The 27,121-nt window shown below is 40.8% G+C and overlaps 1 protein-coding gene across 4 annotated transcripts in view; it reads right to left on the reverse strand.

Annotated features, from left to right (window-relative positions):
* Positions 1-27,121, reverse strand: part of WDR7 (WD repeat domain 7) — a 357,356-nt gene that overhangs the window by 103,430 nt on the left and 226,805 nt on the right. For all 4 annotated transcript variants that reach the window (XM_058691984.1, XM_058691985.1, XM_058691986.1 and 1 more), the window contains one exon: positions 8,058-8,244. In XM_058691984.1, the coding sequence (XP_058547967.1) occupies positions 8,058-8,244 (187 nt within the window). The remainder of the gene's footprint in view (positions 1-8,057; positions 8,245-27,121) is intronic.

Here is a 27,121-nt window from a genome sequence, read left to right on the forward strand (position 1 = left end):
GAATGGGCCTATTAGAGGACCCACTTCACAAGGCTGTTGAGAAGATTAAATGAGCAGGCAGATGGAAAAACCTCCAGCCAAGCCTCTCACCTATATTATACATACAATAGATGCTTCTTCTGGCCCAAGATGACTCTCACAAGCAGAAACAAAGTGAAAAGAAAATGAGATGAACTAACAGCAGGTCACTGGTTTCAAGTTAAAGGCCTAGTCCCATATCACCCTTAACCCATCCCAGCAAATGACCTTGTGAATTTGGGGAAATCGGCAAACTTCTTGTGGTAGGAAAAGTGGTCAAGTTTGGGGTCTGGAAGAGAAGCTGTAGGGTAATAGGTAAGGAAGCTAACCAAAGACCCATACGACTACTGCCCATGATTTCAGCAGAAGCAGGGACACCCCACAATGTGCACAGGCGTCGATGTGTGCATTTGAGCGATTCCCACCATCAGTGTCTGACGGCCTAAGTGCAGGACGTCACAATGTGGACACATCTGTTGTTCTGAGGTCAAGGTTCTGTTGTTCTGAGGTCAAGGTTCTGCACAGGTTCAGCATAGCCACAGTGCACAGGATGGAAGGTTTCACGTGTGAGAACAGAGAGGAGTGGCCAAGGCATAGGGGAAGAAGACAAACCTTTTCTCTCCTCTGTAGTCCACTTAATGCCCCACTGCCAGAGTAATCTTCCAAAAGCACTAACTTTATTTCATGGCTAACCTGCTTAAAAACCTCATTGGGTCCCAGTGCTTCTAAGAAAAATCTTAAACTCCTTGGCTTGAGGTCCTGAGTCCTCCATAATCTAGTTTCACTAACTCATAACTCAGTCTTTTCAACACCCATGCTCCTGAGGCCAGGATAATTTCAAAGTCCGTCCCTAGAATTCCATTTCTTTTCTGACTATAGTATGTGGCTTATGCTTCTCCACGACCCTCTCCCCATTGGCACACTCTCCTCCCTCCCTTCCGTTCAATTCTTGCTCAAGCCTGCGTGTTGGTCTGCAATTGCTAGAGCATTCAATTACAATCTAGTGAAACAAAAACACCCAACAACAAAACCCATTTATTCTAGGCTCTTAGCACTGAATCTGATTCTGCCAGGCATTATGAATTACTTTTGTATTGTGAACTCTGTGCAGATAGGTACCATGCCTTCTAATCCTGTGTATCCCCCCAAAGTGCCTAGTGCAGCCCTTGGACATCGTGGTAGCTGGATAGTTATGTGCTAAATGAAGTTACCCGGAAAATCCGGCAGGAAAAAAAATCACTTAAGCCAGTTATTTGGCTGAACTGACCAGGCAATGAAGTCAAAGTAATTGATCTGGTGGTCCCAACAGACGAAGTCTAATTCTACATGTAGTTATCTTGCAAGTCAAAGGTGCACTGTGTATGTGATATATTTTAATGTGGGATTCTAACTGAATGAAGAAGGATCATACGCTCAGAGGTCTGAAATTAAAGGGGTGTCTGCCTTATTCTGGAATCTGTATGTGAGTGAACACAGAACTCACTCTTCTCATCTGATCCTGCTTATCTGGCTGTTATGCAGATCATTTGCTATTTAGGTTTATAAGATGGGTCTTTAGTTTAAAAAATATGAGATGACATACTCTCTATTTTACTCAGCACTTTGGTGTACACATCCCATATGAAATACCAGAGATGATAGATACTGTAAATAAAAATCATGAATAGAAAAATAGTTCACTCAGGCTGAGCTCATTCCTTACATGACTGCTCATTAATCCTGTTCTAACCCTTACTCCATTGTGGTAAAAGCATTTTAAAAGTTACATGTAAGACCGCTATAGTTAAATGTCACCATCTACAATTGTCAGACTTCCCCATCTGTCAAATTAAGGAATACTCTATGAGAATATTCAGGGGGGAAAAACCACTTAGACTTTCAGAGAACAACCCACAAATCATGGTCAACAGTATTATGGACTAAATGTTTGTGTCCCCTGAAAATTCACCCCAATGTGATGGTCTCTGGAGATGGAGCCTCTGGGAGATAATTAGGGTCAGATGAGGACATGTGGGTGCGGCCCTCATGATGAGATCTGTGCCCACTGGAGAGACACCAGAAAGCTTGCTCTCACTCTCTCCCCGAGTGGTGGGCACACCGCGACATGGCAGCCAGCCGCCTACCAGCCCAGGGAAGAGGCCTCATTAAGAGACCTGCCTTGTCAGCACCTTGTTCTTGGACTTCCCAGCTCCGAGAACTACGAGAAATAAATTTCAATACCAGTCTGTGGTATGAGTTATGGAAGTCCAAGCTGACCAAGTCAAAGAGTAATAGGGCACTGAAAACAAGGCTCATGGAGAACAAAGACTGAAATTATCTGGAATATGCATACTTACAGAACAACTGGGAGTTCCATCTTACCCCTTCTGGGTAAAACAGATGTACTAATAAATGTCTTTAATGTAATCAAGAATCGTTAATTCTTGTCATGTTAAACCTTAAATTTGATAACTCAAAGGTGGCATCAGTTTCTTAAACGCAAATGTGGCGAAGGCCCCAACAAGTGCCTGTCTTTTAGACCTATTTCCCATATGTTGTACACATTTACAACTAGGAGTTGTAATGTAAAATCTGTGCTAACAAGATTTAGTCAAATGGTTCCCTCAGATTATAAACTTTCTATTAAAAATAGATGTCATATGAATACGAAAAATAATGTAAAAATTTTTTTACATTTATTTATTTTTGAGAGAGAGACAGACAGAGCACAAGTTGGGGGTTGCAGACAGAGAAAGAGACACGGAATCCAAAGCAGGCTCCAGGCTCTGAGCTGTCCGCACAGAGCCTGACGCGGGGCTCGAACTCACAAACTGCGAGATTGTGAACTAGTGAAGAGTCTGAATTTGGTGCTCAACCGACTGAGCCACCCGGGCGCCCCAGGAAAAATAATTTAAATGTAAAATCCTCAAGTGCCTTATTGTTTGTATGATGTGTTCTTTTTTCTACTCCCTGCCGCTCAAATTTTTAAAAGTGTGGTTGAAACTTGAGTTAAAATGCCAATTCCCTTTTCTCCAATTCTACTTTATGTGGTTCAAAAAGAGTATTTCTAACATATGGGGCTTTCAAAGCATGCATGGTTTCCAGTGACTATACGTTTCTCTTTGAAAGTTTGGTAAACTGAATATCCCAGAAAAGCAGTGGGTTTTGGCAATTCATTAACATCCCTCAGTCGTGGCAGTAACAGATGAGAGACCGCCCACCTTTGGCAGTGGGGGCCAAAACGGCTCTGCCCTTCTCTTTCAGAGTAAAGGCCCCGCAACATGAACTAGGAAAACAAAACCATAAACAGACCACAACGCGTAGAGAATGGAGTCTAGTTTTCCAGTAGCACAACAGTTTTTCCATACATTTATAAAGTCAGATTTTCAACCGTTTCTAACACTGTATCCTTATTTACATAACCATGCTGATCTAAAAAATGATGGATTTATAAAAAACATAATACTACATGTTTCTATTTTTCTCACCATTTGTTGAGATGGCTCTACCTATGATCTCAATGCAATGCAGCCTGCATTTTCTATTCAACGGTCCATCGTGAATGAGCAGCCCATAATCATCAATTTAAAAACTTCCCCAGAGAGTCTACCTGTAGATCATCTGTCACATAAAGGGTGGCATAACCATACGGGTATGGGAACAGCAGAATGGGAGTCGGGAGGCTCGAGTGACAGTCTCTACTCCTCCAGGACTGCTGAGATCTCAGGCAAGTTGTATTAGCTCTTCCAACTTTGTTTCTATTGAATAGCATCTTGAGAGCACCGGATTGAATGCTGCTGAAGAGTTTCATCTCTAAAATTCTATGACTTAATTAAGTGTCTATTGAATGCAAATCATGTGACAGGTGCTATGAATAAACATGAATACATGCATAATACATGGCCCAGGCACTCAAGGAGCTTCCTGATATTTAAATAGGCTATTTTTTGGGGCGCCTGGGTGGCGCAGTCGGTTAAGCGTCCGACTTCAGCCAGGTCACGATCTTGCGGTCCGTGAGTTCGAGCCCCGCGTCGGGCTCTGGGCTGACGGCTCGGAGCCTGGAGCCTGTTTCCGATTCTGTGTCTCCCTCTCTCTCTCTACCCCTCCCCCGTTCATGCTCTGTCTCTCTCTGTCCCAAAAATAAATAAAAAACGTTGAAAAAAAAAATAGGCTATTTTTCCAGAAGGTACAAAACTCGTGATGGAAATGATTTCCCTCAGTGTGTTTTTAAAATCTGAAAGTACGCTGAAAACTCTGACTTGACCACTTTCACGTCCTCTGAACAGGCTATCTTATTACTCCGCAGGCGCGAGGTGGAGAGCGGCGGGAGCAGACCTGGGTCAGCGAGACCTAGGTCTGAAACTCACCTTTTTCACTGACCGGTGTTTCTGTGGACAAGAGACAGAACCTCTCTCGGATTTGCTTTGTGATCTTCTATTATCATTTTTATCATCATTTTATAAAGGAAAAGGTAAAACCCATCCTCTTTTTAGCCCGGAATTCTATTCCCCAGAGATAACCGGGGAGGAGGCTTATGTTCAAGTTTTACTTGGGCACACCCCACAGTTGAGGTTCTGCAAGGAATTAATGAATACAATGTAAAACAGTGTGTCTAGTCACTTGCCCTGCGTTTTAAGGAGCACTTGGGCATCTGCTGGGCATGCCTGTACTTCCCGTCTGTCTTTTGCAGGTCCTTGCTCTTCTGCCCCTCCTCACAATTATCCTGATGAAAGATGCAAAGAAAACTCTTCCCAGCATCCTTTCTGAGCACCCAGCCGTGACTCCCCCTCCCCCCCTCCCGCCCCCCCAACGCTGGGCGTCCATACCTTTCACACTGCTTCTCACTTCCCATCGTGATTACCTCCAGGCACATCTTACCCTTCCTTCCGACAGCAAGTGCCTTGGAGACCGGATCTTTGATGCAACTTTGTAACTATACAATACCCCATACTGTCCCTTCCGAGTATCAACTACTCAGTAAAAGCTTGCTTACTTAACACAGTTTAAGGTTTGGTGAAATATTTGAAAATATTAGAAAACAACTGGTTTTATTTTTATTTCAGAGATGGAAAATTCTCAGTTCTATCTCTAAAAGAAAGGCATTTGAATTTTGGAAAAATGCCCTATCAATGGGGCCACCCATAGTCTTGCAGGAGACCTCTCAGAAATCATCTCTGACAGAGGATGTCAGTATGTGGGAGAGAGAGGAAGAAAGAAACTCTGCTATCATCTGTGTTCTCCAGAACTAGGCAGCAGCCTGGACTAGCCACCCTCCTCAGTCTCCTCCCTCACAAACTCACAAGAATGGGAATCAAGAGGGAAGCGTTGTGTATTTTTTTTTTTTCTTTTTCAATTAACGTTAACTGGAATTTTAAAAAAGCACAAGCCTACCATAAAAGCTTCCTCATAAAGCATGTGTAACATCGCAGTCAGAAGCAAGGTAGCTGAGCACCGTTAGGATGTACACAGCAAATCAGGCACAAAAGGGTGGCCCAGGAGGCCGGCATCATGCGGGTCCCCCCTGTACATGTCCCTGCTCCATTCTGCCCCATCTCGGTCCTTCCACAGCCTGTACCAAGTATTCATGGATGGAACAGGCCATTTTCAATCTAAATCTTGTTATAGATTAATAAGCAAACATTTTCTTGCTTATTATGCAATTTATCATGATGAAAATTACATTGGACTCCTCAAGGCTACATGCTGATACATTCATTTATTCAGAGCTGTGTATAGAGAGTTATACTAATCTTCATGACAGAAAAGGATGTAATAGCAAGATTTAAATTACGTACTGAAGCGCTAAAGTATTTGTGTCTGTGGACATACATGTAGATAAAACACAGCACATCTTTATGTTTGCTGATAGAAGCTTTGTGTACACGGATTTAAAAACAAAACAAAGCAAATTTTAAATACTATGCCTAAAATAAAGCCCATTACTTCTCCCAGGCAACAAAACAAGACTGCACACTGTTGAAATTGTGTTTAGATCAGCCTTGAAAATAGGCTATAAAATTAGGTCAAAACAAAATTCTAGACTCCTTGGAGGCTGTACAGGGCACCTGCAGCCAAGGGGGACAGCGAAGGGTTGGAAATATGTTCTGGGCTTTGCACAAAGGCCAGCTGCCTCTTACTATTGCTTCCAACTCACAGGCTCACTTTCTTCCTAATTCTTAAAGTCAATCAAGAACTGCAGGCCTCCTGTATCCAAAACCTGTGCTGGCTGCCATTATGTCAATTATTCATTCTAGAAATGAGCTGCTCTTGGTCTGTGGAACATTGAAACAATGACAATGGATGGCGTCACCACTGACACTACCACCTGTTGGGAACATCCATTCAACCTTTTAACATGTGCTACGTACTCTTTTAAGCACTCTGCAAATACAAACACACTTAATATCAACCTTATGAGGCAGGTGCTTACCTAGCCCCAACTTGTAGACGGAACCGAGGTTAAGAGGTGAAGTGACCTACTGAAGAGCGTACAGCTAGGGAGACACAGAGGTGATGTTTAGAAGTGTGGTTGTATGACAGAACTTGGGGGGGGGGGGGACAGTTGCCTAAACTAGAATAAATTCCTTCTCCTACCAACCCATCTTGGGACTCGGGGTCAGGAATACCCAATCTGCAGGCAAAGCCACAGTCCAGCCTCTACTAGCTTCTTCGGTCTCCACTTCCCGAGCCTAGTGCCGCCAGCAGAAAGACTACAGGCCCAAAGTCATGCTGGGTCATAAGGAAACCGTGGGCTATGAGAAAGACAACCATGATGAAAAGGGCAGAGATTTCTAGATTTTTCCAAGGTTAACAAAGATAAGAATGAAATGCCCATTGAGAAAAATCAAAGAGGTGACAACATTTGCATTTAGAGAGGCACCTGGGCCAGTTCAAGGATTCCTGACTAGGAATTCCCACCAGCTAAGATGGCTATACTGAAAAGAAACAAAAACAAACACCTTCCTCTGGGGAATTAGTCAAGATGAACCTCTATCACCACCCCCAAGCCCTTCCCATCATTCTTGGCCACTTGGCTACCAACGGTTTCCTACTGACTTTAGTGGCTCCCTCAACTCATCTGCCTTTCCCAGGACCCTCATCTCTGCAACCTCCTATGGTCAGTCATATCCTGTGTGCAAGGGAAGCCTTAAAAAGCGTGATTTTAAAAATCACTATGAGGGGCACCTGGGTGGTTCAGTCAGCTAAGTGTCCGACTCTTGATTTTGGCTCAGCTCATGATCTCACAGTTCATGAGATAGAGTACCATGCTGGGCTCTGTGCTGACAGCAGGGAGCCTGCTTGGGATCCTCTCTTTCTCTCTCTCTCTGCCTCTTCCCCACTCGCATGTGCGCTCTCTCTCTCTCTCTCTCTCAATAAATAAATACACTGCATTTTTTAAAAAAAGTTTTAATATTTATTTTTGAGAGAGAAAGAGAAAGAGAGTGCCCATGCACGTGCACACGAGTGGGCAAGGGGTAGAGAGAGAGGGAGACAGAATCCGAAGCAGGCCCCAGGCTCTGAGCTGTCAGCACAGAACCTGATGCAGGGCCTGAACCCACGAACCGCAAGATCATGACTTGAACCTGCTGAGCCACCCAGGTGCCCATAAATAAATTTTATTTTAAAAAATCACTGAGAGTATGAAGGGTAACTCCCCAAACTATGTCCATGTATTCTATTATAAGTAAAACATTTCTGAGCAAGTATAAATATAATTTTCCTTCTAAGTGACATGTTTACACTACTACTAGGTAATAATATGTAATGTTATATATAAGAGGCCCAATAAGCATAATTGAAAAACTATGTCATAGATCAATCAATCAATGCTAAATCCCAACTGTGCCCAAATTATAGAAATGTACTTCCCTTTCATGGTCTATAACCAACATTTCATATATAGAGATGTTTGTCTATTGTTTTTTTTGTTTTTTTGGTCTATTAAAAATGCACACTCTATCAAGGGCCATCAATGACCTCCAACAGAAATAAACAAACGAAACACCAACCAACAAAACACAAACAAAACCCGTCCGTATTAACTGGGATTGAGCACGTACTTGGCGAGCTGTTTCTCGGCATCAGCACAAAGTTCGAGAAGCCCCATGAGGACTGCAGACACGTCCATGTAAGGCTCCCAGACTGTGAAGCCACGGCCAATCAGATCAATGGCTGTTCTTCGGATCGTGCTGTGGGGGGGCAGTTTGGGGCTCGGGGGCTGCAACAGTAGAAATGTCAGCGCCTTACCTGAAATTACAAAATAAAAGACAGAGCAACAGAGAAATTTTACTTTGGCGATGTTTTCTTTGAAGCGTATTTTCAAAATGTAAACCATGTTGGATTTCTCTTTCTTTTTTTTTTTTTAACTGAAAAGGGGTTTTGAACATTAAGATTATTAAAAGACCCCAAGTTTACAGTTTCTTCAGCCACATACTTTATTTTTATTTTTTATCTTTTTAACCTTTATTTACTTTTGAGACAGAAAGAGAGAGCTTGAACAGGGGAGGGTCAGAGAAAGAGGGAGACACAGAATCTGAAACAGGCTCCAGGCTCTGAGCTGTCAGCACAGAGCCCAACGTGGGGCTCGAACCCACAGACCGCGAGATCATGACCTGAGCTGAAGTCAGACGCTTAACCGACTGAGCCACCACCCAGGTGCTCCCAGCCACATACTTTAAACAAGAAAGCTAGGCTACAGTATTTCATACCATGTTCTAAAGGGCTTTGGTTACATAATAATTACGTATGAATAAGTATATATCATTTCGAAACATATCAGGCACCCTAACTTCCTAACAAGGTTTTTCCCTACCCAGCACTGCACAAATTGGAGATGGCTTCAAATGATGTTATGCGGTACTCATCACTCTTCTGCACCTAAGAGTTCACATGTCAGCTGCTTCTGTCAGTCGCACTTCTCATCACAGCTGATGCTTACCAGCAGGGATGAGGGATGGAGAAGGGAGAGGGGTAGTTGTAAAAAGTCTCCCCCATAAGCATCTATGTTTCTCCACATTCTACTCTACTGGTCCAGTACAGTGAGGCCAGGTATGTGGTAAATTCTTCACGCGAGTTTGGTAAACAAATTAAAAGTTCAATATTACTTTGAAATCTGATGAAATGATTTAGATTTTAATTGACATGTACTTTTTTATGTTGAAGAAAACGCTAACGATTTGTATACATACGCCTAAGGGCCATTAAGCTTGCAACCCGGGTGGCGAAGAGTAAGCTGCAATTCAGAAGAGGTTGTCTGTTTCTGGAGGGGAAGGAACAGAACAGTTTACAAGTCGTAGCACCGCAGAGCCGACGGGTTAAGGGGTACACATGCTTCAGATTTCAGACAGGGGAGTCACCAGAGTTTCATATCTTACTAAGGGCTGAGGACAGTACTCATGAGCTTCATCTTCCTAGTCTGTAAACTGGGGGTAAGAATAGCTATCCTTCACGAAGAGCCCGGGTGTTAAATGAATGAAGGCGTGCAAGGTGTCCTGCCTGGCACCCAGCACCCGGGGGCACTCCACAAACGGCAGTCAGGGCTCATCACAAACAGCACATTCAGCTTGTCTGTTCTCAAAATTAAGAGCATGGCATATAAACTTTGATGCATTCAACAAATAAAAACATTTACTCGTGTTTATGCTCTAGCCAATTGTTTTTTTTTTTTTAAGTTTATTTATTTTGAAAGAGAGAGAGAGAGAGAGAGAGAGACAGAGACAGAGAAGAGTGGGGGGCAGGCAGAGAGGGCGAGAGAGAATTGTAAGCAGGCTCCATGCTGTCAGCACAGAGCTCGATGTGGGGCTTGATCTCATAGACTGTGAGATCATGACCTGAGTGGAAACCAAGAGTCAGATGCTTAACCGACTAAGCTACCCAGGTGCCCCTGTTCTAGCCAATTGTTCAAGGAGAATGGATTGCAACGGACATGAGATGAAGTGAACGAAGCTGTAAAGCCCAGATAAAAGTCTGAGAATGCACTTTGTTATTGCTGGCTCAAAATATCTTCTGCCACAGAACCTCTTCAGAATCTGTTGAAAACCATCAGTCTTTTCCCCAGAAAACTACATACAATGCATATACACAGCCACCAAATTCTGCAGAAGTATTTCAAGGAGACCATGGGCCTTGGGTTAACGACTCATGCCATAAACTGAAAAGGTACTTATATATGGAGAGCCTCCTGGAGGAAACATCCTGAAATGCATGACTTCATTTATACATGTATTTGCAAATTTTACTCTCACATTTAGCCATGTAGATGCCATATGTAAAGCTTCAAGTTTTGTGGATGATTAAATGCTTAGTCGGTTAAGCATAAACTCCTTAAAAAAAAGGTGGCCCACTGGTCTCTATTTTCTGCTAGCACCTATGCATCCCTTGTCACATGGTATTTTTTACAATATAAGCCATGTCCCTTTTCTGCATCAAGTTTGTTGCTCCTTGAGGGTTAAGAACTATGTTTCACATAACTTTGTATCTCCCAAACCACCAAGCACAGTACTTTGCACACATTATGAACCTAAAGTGTAAATATATCTGTCTTTACTGCATGTACCTTTCTAATGCAGCTCCCGGCCCCAGTCTGTCAGAGTATTTCAAAATGTTAAGAAATCCACCACTTTTCTGTTATTCTTTACTTCTAGGAAGTTGTAAGAGCTGCAGAGAACCCCCCACTGCTCTTCTCTGCAGACATCCTGAAGCACACGTAGCCACGGCTTCCCCATAAGGGACAGGGCTCCCTGAAGGTGTATCCTTGGTGAGCAATGTTGTGAAGGGGAAGGAAGGTTTCTTAAGTACAATGTTTTATAGCATTTCAATCATCATCTTCCTTAACGGCACTCCACTATCTCTGTATTCATTACAGGCAGGAGCATTCTGACAATACTAGGGACCTTGCTGATTTCTTGCAGCCTGTGTATGGGAACTCTGGAGGCAGCTGCCTCGCCACTCTGACAATTTTATCCTGAGAGCAAAGTAAACCGTTAAGTGGCCGATTTCTTGATATTTTCCATCATTTTTCTGACAAAGTAGGAAAGACAGCATAAAGGATGTGATCACTCACCTTCCAACGAAACGACAGAAAAGGGAGAATCAGTAAGCGTACTTCCAAACATCCCTGGCCTTGCAATGGCCCCCCAGGGTATTTGCTTCCCCCCCCCCCCCACAAAGTGTGATCTACCTTCACAGTGAGGATGCCCAGGTCAGCAGGAAAAGCAGGTTCCCTACAGCTCTGTCACCCCTTCCTGTAAATCACTTTCCATTTCATTCAGTGATCTTGTCAGTAAAATTCTCATAAAGCATCTCTTCTTTCGTTCAAATCACCATCTCTGGGTAACACAAAGCCAAGATCCCCACAGGTCTGGCAGGCCATGTGTGCACCAGGAGAAGGAGGGAGGAAAATGGCCTATTTAACACACACATTTTAAATCTAGTAAATACAGGGGCACCTGGGTGGCTCAGTCAGTTAAGTGTCCGACTTGTGCTCAGGTCATGATCTCGCGGTTTGTGAGCTGGAGCCCCGCGTCGGGCTCTGTGCTGACAGCTCGGAGCCTGGAGCCCGTTTCGGATTCTCTGTCTCCCTCTCTCTCTGCAGCCCCCCCCCCACCTCACACTCTGTCTCTCTCTCCCCCTCTCAAAAATAAACATTAAAAAAAAATTTAAATTTATTAACTGGAGTATGATTATTTTGGTCTGTTTTGGAATTACAAAGGCAGAAAAAGTTAAAACTCCACATCTGTCTTGACAACTTATTCCAAGCAAAACCTGTAAATAAGATAAGATGAAGACAGTTTTCAAGTTAAACCTTCTGATTTCTAGCCTTTTTGATTAATAAGATGCTTATGACTTTAATGCTACCAGGAATAATGACACTGATGTTCTCAAGGAATAATCTCGGATGCCTAAGACTTCAAATTTCCTAATCATATATTCTTTCTGATATTAAGGAACGAGCCTTCAAAAAATGGTTGTTAAGATAACAAAAAGGGATAGATAAATTTATTCCTTTTCCAACTCATATTGCATTCTGTAATTGAGGGTTTATCTGATCTATGATTCCATAAGAGAGCCACTCTGCAACATGGACCAAGGTGATAAAAAGCTAAAATTAAGACACTGATAGTATCTTCCTTTTTGACAGAAAAAAAGTCTCATGACAATATTATGAATTTTAACTTTTATCTCTCAGAATTTTCCTTAAACCGGTGGTACCCAATAACGGATGTATTTTAATCTGTATGAGATGCAATCTAATTTTGCACAAAAATACGTATTTTATGTAGATGTTCCACTGTTCCACAGTGTCTCACTGAGTAAGCAAGGTGGAGAATGAAGCTGTTATCTGCCATCGTGACTGATTCCCTCATAAAAGGGACTCTAGTGGCAGTATTAAAAAGTTCAACAAACTAGACTGACACTCATTCAAGGCTTTCTGTAATTTGGTCCCAGCCTCTCCATCCAAAGATTCAGTTATGTGATAACTATAGTGTCACTATAAACACTGGGGAAACAAAAGGAAGTAAGACTGAGTTCTTTTCCTCAAGGAAGTTCATTCCAGTTCAGGAGACAGGTGAGCAAACAGGTAATTTGAATATATTCTGAATAGTGTTAGAAGACTTATAAGGACAAGGTGTCAAAACAGAACTTAGGGCCGGTTAAGTGTCTGACTCTGGCTCAGGTCGTGATCTCACAGTTCGTGAGTTCGAGCCCTACATCGGGCTCTCAGCTGTCAGTGTGGAGCCCACTTCAGATCCTCTGTCCCCTCTCTTTGCCCCTCCCCTACTTGGGCCTTCTCTCTCTCTCTCAAAAATAAACAAACATTAAAAAAAAAAAAAAAAAAGAAAGAAAGAAAGAAAAAGACAGAACTTAAGACGGGCACCTAACCCCATTTTATAGGTATGAAAAGGCTTCTAGGGAAAGGCGATTTCCATACCCACACCTAAAGAATAAGTAGTAGTTAGCCACTCAAAGGAGAGAATGATAGCAAGACAGAGAAGAACATGTCTAAAGACCAGGAAATGAGAGAGAACACAACCAGATAAAGGGATTACACAGGGTTTAATTGGTTGGAAATTGTGTTGGGGGAGAAGGGAGAGGTTGAGGTGATGGGCAAGGGAGAAAAGAGGGCAAGGTGGATGAAACAGAACAGTGAGACACAAGGCAGGACAGGTTATTAGAGCCCAATGACAAAGAGCTTCATACGCCATGCTAGGAGTCTGTTTATTCTGGTGACAATAGGGGACCACTGGAAAGTTTTAAGCAAAGGAGAGGTTTGATTAGATTTTCATTTTAGAAAGATCAATATTTGGGTTGTGTTGTGATTAGAAAGGGGCAAGACCTATTGCCTGTTAATTCTGATCTACTCATTCCCAGCCAGATGGATTAATTAGAATCACGGAATTTTCAAATCGAAAGGACTTTAGAAAAATAGCATCGATTCCTATGCTTCAGGTGAGATAACAGAGAACTGAAGAAGGCAAGTGGTTAGCTGCAGGCCTGGGTAAGGAGTCCAGGCCTCTGGAGCCCAGGCCACGCATGTGTAATGGGGCCAGTACACAGGTCTGAACACAACTTGTGTCTTTACGACAGCATTTTATTCATGATGTTCTATCCAACTATGGATTCAAAACTATATCCCTTATGATCAATCTCCTCTTCCTTCCGAATTAAGGCATAATTTCAGCTGCTGCTCCTCATACAATCAGAAGGTGGCCGTCACTGGTTCAACAGCTAAATATAGCCACACCAAGATGCCTGCAGTTGTCTCGGCTCTAACTCAGTTGCCTCATGGTCACAAAATGGTCTACTGCACATCTAGCATAGCATCCACCTTCTAGGCAGGAAGTGGCAGAATTCTGAAAGAGCAAAAGGACTTGTGCCAGTTAAGTCGAGCCTCTTTTTTAACGTCTGATTACAGTTCACTGGTCAGAATTATACCACACACCGGTTCTCCTAGTTTCAAGGAAGCACAAGAAATGTAATTCATTAGCTGACAACTTTGCCACCTTCAATGATACAGGGGTTCTGTTCACATGGAAGGGGAGAATCGCCTGGAGAAGGTGGCTAGTGATTTCCCCTACCCTAGAATTCTCTGCTTACCTTAGAATGAAATCCTTTTCAATATAGCAATTAGGGGTGCCTGGGTGGCTCAGTTGGCTAAACAGCCAACTCTTGATTTCGGCTCAGGTCACGATCTCACAATTCTTGAGTTCGAGCTTCGCAGGGCTCTGCGCTCACAGAAAGGAGCCTGCTATGGATCCTCTGTCTCCCTCTCTCTGCCCCTCCCCAACACGCACTCACTCTTTCCCTCTAAGATAAACAAATCTTAATAGATACATAGCAATTACTATTCATACGTTTAATAACAATATAGCATCTTTTGGCATTTATTTTATTAGCTGCAGTTTATCTAATTCTATTTATTTATTTTTATTTTATTGACTTTTAACATCTGCTAAATGAGTTCCCCGCACTATATGAAATTTTTTGAAAATACTTTTGTTTGGCACAAGGCTTAACACCATGCTTTACATTCAGTTATCACGAAAAAATTGTTGTTTTGGCACACACTGAGAATTACTTTACCCTGTATGTGCCCAGCACAGTCAGCAAAATTATGCACCGATCAGAAATTTCCAAGAGTCTGCTACAAACCTATGCTGGGCTGTGGCAAAGTTTCCACGGCTCTATGGTGAAATGGCAGAAACATAAACAATGTAGTAAGTCTTTTTCATAAAGCTAAATTTTTTCAGTTTAAAGGAGTGCTTATTCTAGATTATGTTCTTACTATTTTTCTTTTTTTGGTGAATAAAAGATTTTTTAAAAATGAAGATAGTACTAGTTTTTAATGGCTCTAGTGAGCAAAATAAAAAATGTAAAACACTGTTATATACTCTCAAGTTTTATTTTTGGACATTTTACTGGCCCATGATACCTGAAATTTGGAAACAAATGCCATTTGTAATGAATGTACTATCCTGGGCACCTTCCTCCACTGTAAGTATCCCGACTCAGATTTCTATTACAGGTTTCTGGCTCTTAACCGGAAGTACCCAGAGGCTCCTCATTCACTTGGTTACAGGATAGAATTTGGCATTGTTCTGGGACCATATTCAATGTCCATTTTTCAAATTACTGGTTTTTCTCACCCAAAGATAGGTAAATGGTACAGATACTGCGACAGCCTCATAGTGGGAGTTCGGCTTGTAGCACACCATCACCATGCCCCACCCCCCCAACCACCCCCACCATGTATGTGTAGCCAAAAGTACAAATGAACTACCAAAAATGCAGACGGTGGAAAACAAATCAAAATAAAACCCTTTGAAAAGCAGAAAGTGCTCAAATACAGCATTAGATAAATCACAACTAACTTAGACCCTCTGGAGGTTTGATTTCTGTGGTCGTGCAGTCAAGAGTAATAATAGCTCATATATTAGAGCTATTTTATTTCAAGCTTTTTATCTCAAGCATTTTTTTAAAAAGTGTTCCAAGTTTAATCTTACTGTTTTTTAAAAGTGCTACATAAGACCAAAGCTGCAAGAAAATATTTATGCTTTGCTGTAACAGCAAAACACTAAAAATGAGAAAAGATAGAGCAAAATCAAGCCTACAAAACCTGTGGCTAAAAAGCTGACAGTGTTAGACCATGGCCAACTTGTTGCTTTGGCAAGATGAATATTGCCCCATCATGAATTGACCAATGCAAACTGCCAATTCAAAACATTTTTGTAGTATCTGGCTGGTAATGCTGACCACTCTTTCAAAGATTAACATACAAGCCATCACACACACTCACACACACACACACACACACACACACACACACACACACACACACGAATGCTATTACTTAGGTAATAATGAATTTGTCTTCTGGAGCATTTATTCATCCTTATTACAAAATGTAGATTTACTTTATCAATACACCCCACATTTATGGAATGCCTATTATATGAAAACACTTTATTAACTATAAAAAACTGTGGTCATATGTTTCTTTAAAAAAATTTTTTTTAACGTTTATTTATTTTTGAGAAAGACAGGCAGAGCATGAGAGAGGAAGGGGCAGAAAAAGGGAGAAACAGAACTTGAAGCAGGCTCCGGGCTCCAAGCTGTCAGCACAGAACCCAACGCGGGTCTCGAACTCACAAACTGTCAGATCATGACCTGAGCCGAAGTCAGACGCTTAACTGACTGAGCCACCCAGGTGCCCCTGTAGTTATATATTTCTATAAGCAAATAAACACTGGATATTATTTTAAGCACCATTTGATAGTAAATAATAATTTTATGTTATTTTACTTTTTTCCCCCTCTTTCATTTCTATCAACCTGGTAATAGTGGTGCCTTGAGTTCTCCGCAGTCTATTAGATAGGCTGCTTTTCTTCACTTACACACACACACACACACACACACACACACACACACAGTCAACTGCCAGTTATATACACCAACACAACACTTTTAACACAAATTCAAACCCTTATTTTCATACAACCCATAGATCTTGGTAACATATATTCATGATGTGAACACAAATCATGTAGTAGTTTTGTTTTTTGCAATTTCTATTTGGGCTGAAATAGCACTAAATAAGAAAGAATCACTTAAAAAGTTGTAAACTTGATTTTTTCCCCTAGCTTTCTATTTGTACTTTTTATTTCCTTCAAGGAGAGGTATATTTTTCCTCCCATGCTTCCCTTGAAGCATGAAGACCTCACAAGAATCCTGTGGCTACCTCATAGGCAGATTCTAGAATGAGCTCTTACAAGCCTTCTAAGCAACCATTATAGCCTGAATGAAGAAGGAAACAGCACTGGATAAGTGAAGGCACTGAAGGAAGGAAATGTGGAAGGACACTGCATAACAAAGGGACAGGAGACCTCCATTATGGAGTGCCTCCTTGCTGCGGGCCAATGGAACCTGGGTTTTATGGCAGCCAATGCTGTCAGAAAACCAGTGGCCACAGGGAGTTTCGAGAACTGGAAATGCCAACAGAAGCCAGCATCATGCCATATTTATCAAGAGAGAATGAAATTTTCTTACGGGAATTATTACAAAACCATAGCATTCCACAGAATTTTTCAAAGAGTTCTTGTAGAACCTTCATAATTATTACTAGTATCCCACTGGTAGTTGATATACATAACCGTTTTCTTGGGCTCTGGCCCCTCCTAGACCAGTCAAGCCAGTCAACAGGCCTAGTTAGAACAAACTTGTTCCTCTTACTTAAAAAATGTCATGAATGAAGAAATGGCCATTAACCACCCTTGGCTCTGTATAACAGAGGAGGGAAAAAAAGGTCATATTAAAAAAATGCATTAATTAATAGTTCAATTACAAGGAAACTCCTATGGGAGAACACATTATATGCACTTTAAACCAAATGAATTTATGATGATTTATGCCATTACAATGAGTGCAAAATGAATTAATAATGATTGGCCACTTATTTCAAAGTGTAACCAAGTAAAGGAAGCCTTTTCCCACTTGTTAATGTCCATCAAAGAGCAAGGATGGCAGAGTGCCATCTGGAATTCTATTCCTTTGCTTTATACAGAAACTTGGTTTAATTAGAAATAATTCCAATGTAGTGTGCCTTATTCATAGATATGGGCTACTGAGCAAACACTTCTATAACTACATGCCTTGTATTAATGCAGTTATTAGAAACTGTTAAACTTTTTACATCCTATATTGCACAAAAACTTGTCATTTAATAAAAACCATAAAGTACCTATTAAATTAGGAGACAATTTAACAAAGATATTTAAGAACTCATTAATTTACTATCAGTTTTATCAAAACAGTCCTATTTCAACAGAATTTGCTGTTTCTTGTCCTATAATCACACGACAATAAAATCCAAATAATCTTTGATTCAAAGTTCATTTTTTTCGGTTTTACTGAATTTCAAATTAAGTTGTACCATACAATGACATTTAATCTCATGTTGGCTCTTCGTATTTAATATATTTTGGATGGCAGGCTAAAATTAGGGAGTCTTACCTTCCTATAATCAGAAAGTTATGACTTATTGCAAATAACCTTATTCTGCCTCAGAAATGTAAAAAGTGCTGATTTTCAGACACTCTGAGGGTCAGCAATAAAGAAGTAAAATAATAGAAGCAAATGTTTATGATACCAAAGAAGTAAAAAAAAAAAAAAAATCCATTAATGTAGGGAATCTTTAACTAAATGATCCAAATACTTCTATGTCCTGTTCCCAAAAGGTGTAGGATGGTGAAACAGCATGAACGAGTGGGTGGGCAGTTGGGTAAGAGGCAAAAGGACACCAGGGTTTAAGTTCTAGCTTCAGCACCTTACTAGCTAAGTGATCCTTTATGCATCCAATATTTACCGGTGCCTGTTATGTCCCAGGCACTGTTTTTTTAAAATTATTTTAATGTTTATTTATTTTTGAGAGCGAGAGAGAGGCAGAGTGTGAGCGGGGGAGGGGCAGAGAGAGAGGGAGACACAGAATCCGAAGCAGGCTCCAGGCCCTGCGCTGTCAGCACAGAGCCTGATGTGGGACTCGAACTCACAAACTCAGATCAGGACCTGAGCCAAAGTTGAAGGCTTAACCCAAGGAGCCCCCCTCCTCCAGGCACTGTTTTTAAGCACAGGTCAACAAATTCTATGCTCTCACAAAGCTTACGTTCTAGCTGGGACATAAAGACCAAATAAACAAATAGATATGTCAAGTGGTACTAAGTCAGGTGAAGAAAAATAAAGCAAGGGTAAGAGCCTAGAAAGTGATAGAGAGGAAAGTACTCTGTAGAAGGTGACATTTGAACAAAGACCTAAGTGAAATGAAAGAGAAGCATGTGGGCATCTGTGGGAGAAGCATTCCAGGCTGAGGGAACAGCACAAAAGGCCCTGAGGTAAGTAGGGATCCCTAAGGGCCAGTAAAAAGTCCAGAGTAGTTAGACGGCAGTGAATAAGGACAAGAGTGGAAGGACATGAAATCAAAAAGGCAGCCGTGGATGGATCAGTCACACAGGCCTTTTCCCTAGGGGGTTAAGTGTTATGAGAAATGCATGGAAGTTTCGGGTAGGACAGTGACATGACCTGCCATCATTCAGAAAGTATCTGTGTGCTGTGTACAGAATAGACTGGGGTGGGTTGCAGGCAAAGGGTAACATTAGGGAGGCCAACTGGGAGGTTCTTACAATGGTTCAAGCAAGAGATAATGATGGCTTGGACTAAAACAGTAGTGACAGAGTATGAGAACTATGTAAATTTTGGATTAAGAAAATTTTTTAGAAGATAGAGCAGACAGGATTCATTTAGGGATTGGATGTGAATATATGATGGAAAGACAATAAGTAAAACTGGGGCACTTGGGTGGCTCAGTCAGTAAAGTGCCAACTTCGGCTCAGGTCATGCTCTTGGGGTTGGTGAGTTCAAGCCCTGCGTCGGGCTCTGTGCTGACCGCTCAGAGACTGGAGCCTGCTTCGGATTCTGTGTCTCCCTCTCTTTCTGCCCCTCCCCTATTCGTGCTCTGTCTCTCTGTCTCTCAAAAATAAATCAACATTAAAAAAAATTTTTTAAATAAACAATAATAGTAGTAAAACTGATTCCAGGCATTTGGGCATGAACAACTATGTGGATGATGGTGACACTCATTAAAATGAGTTAACAGAAGAGGAGGAGGTTTTTTTTTGGTTTTGAAGCAGGAGCGGTAATCCAAATTTTAGTTTCGGGCATTTCTAATCTGAGGTACATATCAAACATCTGAAGGAAGATTTCAGATCAACTGTTGAATATAGGAGTCTGGAGACTGGTGTAGAAACCAGGGCTAAAAATAAAAATTTCAAAATCGTCCACATACACATGCATTGAAGCCATGGGACTGGAAGTAATACCTAGAGAGTGAGTGCAGGTGCACAGGCACCTTCGCAGGATGGAAAGAGGGGGCGGAAATCAAGACTGAGAACCAGCGGCTAACAAGGTGGGAGAAACAGGAAAGGACAAGCAGAGTTGCAGGTTTCAATGTAGCTGGAATTATATTCTACCAAGAGACAGAGACAAGAGCCAAGAATTGCTTACTGCCTTTGGCAACATGTAAGTCACGGGTTATCTTACTGAAGAAATTTCAGTAGCGTTAAAGTCAGAAAAGCCTGACTGAAGCAGATTCAGGAAAAAAAAGGAAAAAATGGTGGCTGAGAAAGCAGGAAGGTAAATATAATCACAGTATTTAGTGCAGAATGTATACGATTATAAATTTGATATATTTAAAAATAAAGTATTTTTATTTCCTGTAACAGCGATTTCTTAAAAGTACTGATCATGTGGTGTCCATGTTACCTGCTATAGATACTGACAATGGATGAGACAGATAGGAGTATGTCTGGTTTATGACATGCAATTCTCAACACGTTCCACAGAAAGCTTTATCAGCCTTCTCTGGACCTGATCACCTCCAGGAAGCAACCAATCAGAGTGAGTCTCTGCTTCAAAGCAGAGACTGGTCTTTCCAGAGATGAAACCCCCCTAACGCTGCGGCTTCATTCATGTCTCATCGGGAATCATCATAACACTTTCTGCGCATCTGTACGCCATTAAACATCCTGTGAGAGGGGCTCGCCAGATGGGTTACAGGGTTCTGAAGATGCTGATGTACCTTTCCAAAGGAATTGACTTACTACTCGATCAAAGGCTCACGTTCAATTATTTTACCCACCTGCACTACTCTAGGGCTTTTAGAATTTAGTTATTACGAACTACATGAAATTTAAACAATGACATTTCCCCCAAAATACCATTAATGTGAACCAAAAGTATGGCAAACAACTGCAATGCTTCACGATAACTTCATAATTGCATACTCTCTCTAACTAATTCACGCAGGCTAAGTAAGTAAGTTAGCAATCATTACAAGATAAATCTCAACATAATTTTGTAAGTAGTTTAGTGGAAATGAAAATCATGTGCATGGGTACTTGATCTCTTTTCTAATAACCACAGGAAGACATTCAACTGGAACAAGGAACTGTTGCATGTTAGCTCTTCAGACACGGAGTCAAAGATGAGAAATAGTTGTCCTCAGTGGACACTAAATATTAAGTAAACTGTGAGATGAAGGCTAGAGTAACCATGAAGAAAAATAAATTCAGAATCGTTTTACATGCAAGCAAATCAACAAATACCAACATTCTCAATGCAAACGCTCTAAATGTTTCCTTTCTACACATTTCTTTTATTGAAGTTGAGTAAGGGAGGTAAAAAAGATGAGCAAACAAAAGTCACTCTGCTGCCCGTTTCTCAGTCTGGACATCTTTGTTTAAGCTTTGACTTGGCTTAAATGAACGAATTAATATTGACAAAAACATCAACTAAGCTAATGAGTTGTTAGTTAAGGCAATAAACATGTCACATTAGAGTCAGCGCAGTAAAGAGGTAATTAGCCCTGGAAAAGCCCTGCTGATTGGAGCTGTTGAGATCCTCTGCTCTTAACCTTTGAGTCCATTATCCAGCCCAGGAGTGGTGGCTATGTTAATGGGAGCTCGCCAGCAGTAAACAGCAGGCTGTCTAGAGCAGCGAGCTAGACCTGCGTCCGAATCCTGGGACGAAAGGCATGCTGGTAGACTTACAAGAGAGGCATCAACGGAGCGTCATGAAAAGCGGAAACAGTTCTTTGAGGAATAGATATTAATGGCAAAAAAGAGAGAAGGCAAATATATTTCCAAAGAGATATTTGTGTGTGTGTGTGTGTGTGTGTGTGTGTATACCACTTAGCAATTATTAAGTAGCAAAATAAAAAAAAAACAAAACACTTTGCAATTATTAAGTAACAAAAATGAGACAAAGGAAAATCGCTCTAATCAACAAAATACTCTTCCTTCTGCAAATACGGATGCTCTGACCCTTTCAAGATAAAGTGCAAGATACCATAAGACAATGAATTCCTACGGTATTGAAGCAACCAAGATCACAATTAAAAGTCATAGCTAATAATTTATATTAAGACAAAAAAGAAACACACGTTATTGCACTTCTAAAATACATATATTTACATGAATAATCACAGATTGTCCTTCGGAGCAATTGTCTGTAAGATTTTTTTTTTTTTTTTTAAACTTCTCACTAATTTTACTGATTTGGCTTTGGGACAATCAAAACCAGCATTTCAAAGTCTATGTTGAAAAGGAAACCAGATGTTTATAGAAAAGTCACAACTAGCAGGACAGAACTTACGCAGGAGTTAAAACATAACATAAAAATATGAATAAAATGCCCATTCTCTCAATTAGTGGATCATCTCCAAAATAAAGCAAAAGAACGTGCTGGAGAATACAACGGGAACTTGCATCATCTTTGTAAGAACCTCCCCAAATTTATCAAATAGGCTAAGTTTCGACATTGCTTCTAATGTTATAATGCATATAAACAGATTAACTGATACTAGTGTATGCAAAGAAATAGATTAGATTAAGGGAGACCACATTCTCAGGAAATACGTATTTTTCCTTTGGAAACTCGTCTTTCTCTTGAGCTTAAAAGCAGATACATACATTCAAATACATACATACAATGGCTACGCTGCCATTCATTTTGCACACTTTGACAATTGTACGCCATTTCCTTTTACAAAGGAAGAAAACGTTCCATCCTGATTCTGTTATCACGGAAGCTGGACGGTGGAAGTGGTCAGGTAGGCAGGCCCGTGGCACTGCTGCTGGGTGTGTGTGCGTGGTAAGTGTCTGGGTGTTAGAGGAGGAGAGACGTGGGGCATTTACTATACAGTAAATCAATATGTGCTCTCTTTTTTCAGGCTGGGTAATTTCGAGAGGGCCAGGAAGCAATTAGCTTCCTCACACCTTATTGGGCAGTGTGCGGTTTTCATATTTCCCCCCTCCCCCAATACAGCTTTTTAATAAATTTATAAAACAGCTATATATGGCTTAATTTTCCTTAGTTAATTCTTTTGCATAATTAAATTTAGATTGAAAAGCACTATAAACCAGTCTTCATGTTCAATAAAAGATGAACCAAGAGGTATTTTGCAAACCAAAATAAGAAATACATTTTTCTGTTATTTTATTGTCAGTGACCGCTAAGTGCAACCTGAAAAATATATATACTATAGTACTTACTTCTATTATACTGAGAACATATAAACATGTCCAAATACTTCTAAACTGTCTAGGAGCAATAAAGAAAAATAAGGTGGTCAAAATATTTTCAAGACTTTACATCCATGTATGGATTTAATTCGGTGCAATTATTTATACAATTTCTTATCTAAGCAGTATGTCACAGGACAATAGTGTTCAACCTTTTTTCTCTCCCAACATACTTGCAGAATATGACATATTATGAAATGTCTTACTGTGACAGACAGAATGAGGGTAGCAAAATTGGAGGGAAACAGAGTGCCATAAGTATCGCTTGAAAATGTCCTCACGTGGGGCGCCTGGGTGGCTCAGTTGGTTAAGCGTCCGACTTCAGCTCAGGTCATGATCTCACGGTTCGTGAGTTCGAGCCCCGCGTCAGGCTCTGTGCTGACAGCTCGGAGCCTGGAGCCTGCTTCGGATTCTGTGTCTCCCTCTCTCTCTGCCCCTCCCCTGCTCATGCTCTGTCTCAAAAATAAGTAAAACATTAAAAAAAAAAAAATGTCCTCACGTAATTCAGATGTGTTACCCCACTCCACACTTTGCCCCTCCCACTTCCAGTCAGGAGGCCAAAGTCACCCCCCTGCCTTCCCGTGACTGAAAAATCCATGGAGAATAGTAAAGAGCTAAGAAGGAAGATCTGGATTCTAATCCTACACCTACAATATGATAACAGTTTGATCTCAGGTAATTAGTTTCCTCATCTAATGATATAAAAAGAGATGGAGAAAAGACCTATTTCTTGAGTTGACAGGAATATTAAATGATAGAACATGCATCATGCCTAACACGTAGGCTAGGGGCAGGCTCTTGATAAATTCTTCTCCATCTTCCGGATTATATAGATATTGTTACTTATTTTCCTCAGTCGCAGATATTTTCTTGTATACTATCCTAAGACTTCAAAATGGACTGTTTAAAAGCTTATTTATTTTGAGAGACAGAAGAGAGAGACAGGGTGTGCAAGCACACAAGCAGGGGAGGAGCAGAGAGAGAGGGAGACAGAATCCCAAGCAGGCTCCGCACTGTCAGCGCAGAGCCTGATGCAGAACTCAAACTCACAAACTGTGAGATCGGGACCTGTGCCCAAATCAAGAGTCTGGTGCTTAAATGACTGAGCCACCGAGGTGCCCCCAAAATGGACTTTTTTAAAAGACGAAAACTACTGGGACGCTTACTCCTTTTAAAAATATGTAACATAAAGCATTTTACCAAACAGTAAGGAAAACCAGTAAAACGAACGAACGAACGAACAAAGGGAAGGAAAGAAGGAAGAAGGGAAATTATATTTGCTGCCTGGTGGGTGGCATGCTTTACCTGAATGCTTTACCTGTGGGATTTCATTTAATTCTGAAAATAGCCCTGGGAGGAATATATTAGTTTCAATTTTGAAGAAGAGGAAAACCGCATCTCAGAAACCTTAAATAAGTTATTCCAGATCGTACTGTGAATAATGCTAAAACAGGGTTTACCTGACATGAAATCCCCTATTCTGTCCGTTATATTCTACACAACAGTTAGTTAAAAATAATAGGCTATGCCATATTCCAGGCTTAAGATGATATCTGCAAAGGATTTTATATTTAATATTGCAAATGAAACACACCATATTATTTCTCAGATGGTAATCCCAGAAACCGTAAATTGGGTTCATGACAATCGAGCAAGCGCTTAATCATTTTAACGTGTATGGAAAGTGAAGAGCCTTAACTGGCAGAGCCCTCAAGGAGCCCTGAATTGCTTATCCGAATGATCTGCATGTATTAACACACAACAAGAAGACAGACAAGGGCAAACAAGTATTGTAACACTGGTTTTCCAGCCTTTTCCCTGGTAACTCCGGCCTAGTTAAACTAGGCTAGCAATGCTATTTTTCTTCCTCTCAAAATCTATAGAGGGTGAATCAAATGTGAAGGCAAGATCAATTCTGTTCTCAGACAGTAAATGAGCTTAAGATCAGACCTGTTTCAGTTTATGGAGAGAATCTCATTAAGCTAGCTTAAATATGTGTTCACAGGACTATATTACAGAGTCAGGAAAAAGAGAAAATACCCTCACCCACCCCAGTGACAAGCAAATTTCGTGGGTACTGATAGGGTTAACAAAAATCAGTGCCACAGACCACACCGTCCACACACACAGCAAAAGCTATAGCGCAAAAATATTTTCACCTATCATATTTTTATAAAAGTCAAGAGCTGGAATGGTCCAACCTCATCATGACAGATCAGAAAACAGAGGCTCAGAGACGTTGTGTGGCTTACTTTACGGTAAAGAGCAAGAGGTACAGCCCATTCAGAAGCCAAAGCTCCAGTCCTCAAAGACCAGCACTGCCTCTACGGTAAACACAAGATCTCCATAACAAATGACGTTCAAGCTGATCATCATTACTGTTTTGATCACAAGCATTTGGCACACTGTCTGGCATGGAGGAGGCATTGAAAATATTTGTGGAATGAATGAATGGACTTGATTCACACTCCACCATCCACATTTTAACTACGTTTCAAGGTCTCAGTTAAGTTTTCCTTTATTTACCAAGCTTTGCTAGTCCCTCCAACCACTGTGTCCCTGAGTTTCTGGAGCACATCTTGCTCACACCATTCCAAGGAATACCAGACTTAGAAAGCTCAGAATTAGATAAGACTTCAAAGATGGTCTGGCACAGAGGTATCCAATCGTGGTGTTTGGGATCACCTGATGAGCTTAATGAAAACTTAAATTCGTGGCCTCATGGAGATCTACAGATTCAGAATGCAGTCAGGTGGCATGGAGTTCACCACTTCGTGGGGCAGCCAGTTCCACTGGTAGACATCTTGTTTGTTATGTAAAATCTCAAACATACACAAAGAAGAATATGGTAAAGCTTGTGGCAACCATCATCCAGCTTCCAGAGTTTGGAGCTCCTGGCCAATCTTGTTTGCATCTGTACCCTCCCTCACTTTCCCCAGCAGCTTGAATTACTTTGCAGCAAATCTCATCTACAAATACTTCAGTATATATGTCTAAAAGATTGGGACTTATAATTTCGTATCATCATATAGAAAGTCAGCCTTCACATTTTATTGATTTTCTTTCTGTTGCCCTAACTCTCCCTTTCTTCCCTATCTCTCCCCTTCTTTTTCCTTTCCTTCACTTATCTACATTTGTCTCCTCCAATCACAATCCAAATACATCTCTTAAATCTCAATTTACAGGTTGCCCCTCAACCCCTGCTTTCCTGAAAGAAATCAGTGCTTTCGTCCCACAGAATTTTCTAAAATCTGGGTCCTGCTGATTATTCCTACATTCCTCTGTTCCCCTGGCCTCTGTATGTCCTATAAACTGGCTGAACAGATTCAGGTTTGAATTTTTATCTTTACTATTCCTTAAATGTTGCTATGTACTTCCATCCAGAAGTATACAATGTCTGGCTGTCTCCTTTTGGGGGTTATTAAATAGGAGTGATTCCCCAGGTCCATTAATTGATCAGGGTGGTACAGCGGTAATACTCTATTATCCCTTCTTCATTTATTGGCTAGAACACAGTTATAAACAGGAATTTCTCTCATCAACCATTTGATTATGCTAGGTTACATTTGTACAGAAAACATAGGATAAATGTTTATTTCCCTTTATTTACCAATTTTCAAAATAAGTTAATTCTCTTGCATCATTCAAAAGTGACACTGAAGTTTGTGTGGTATCCCCCACCCTCCCCCCCAGGATCATTTTGAACTCTTGAATCAAAACAAATTTATGTGTTTCTCTCTTTTAATCCACTACTGTTATTTTTATTGCTTTTTTTTACTTTGTTTATGGTATCTTATATACATATATGAATATATAAATTGCTTCTGGATTCTGAATCATTATGTACAGAGGTATGTCCACATCAGATTAGTTTTATTTGAGCAATTGTATGATTTCTTAACAAATATAAATAAAATCTTAAGTAGCATCGTTACCACCAAATAGAGAATAGATTGCATGTTTCAGATTATATGTTCTTAGGCCACTAACATCTG

Source organism: Neofelis nebulosa, chromosome 11 (genome assembly GCF_028018385.1).
Source record: "Neofelis nebulosa isolate mNeoNeb1 chromosome 11, mNeoNeb1.pri, whole genome shotgun sequence".
Lineage (NCBI taxonomy): Eukaryota > Metazoa > Chordata > Mammalia > Carnivora > Felidae > Neofelis > Neofelis nebulosa.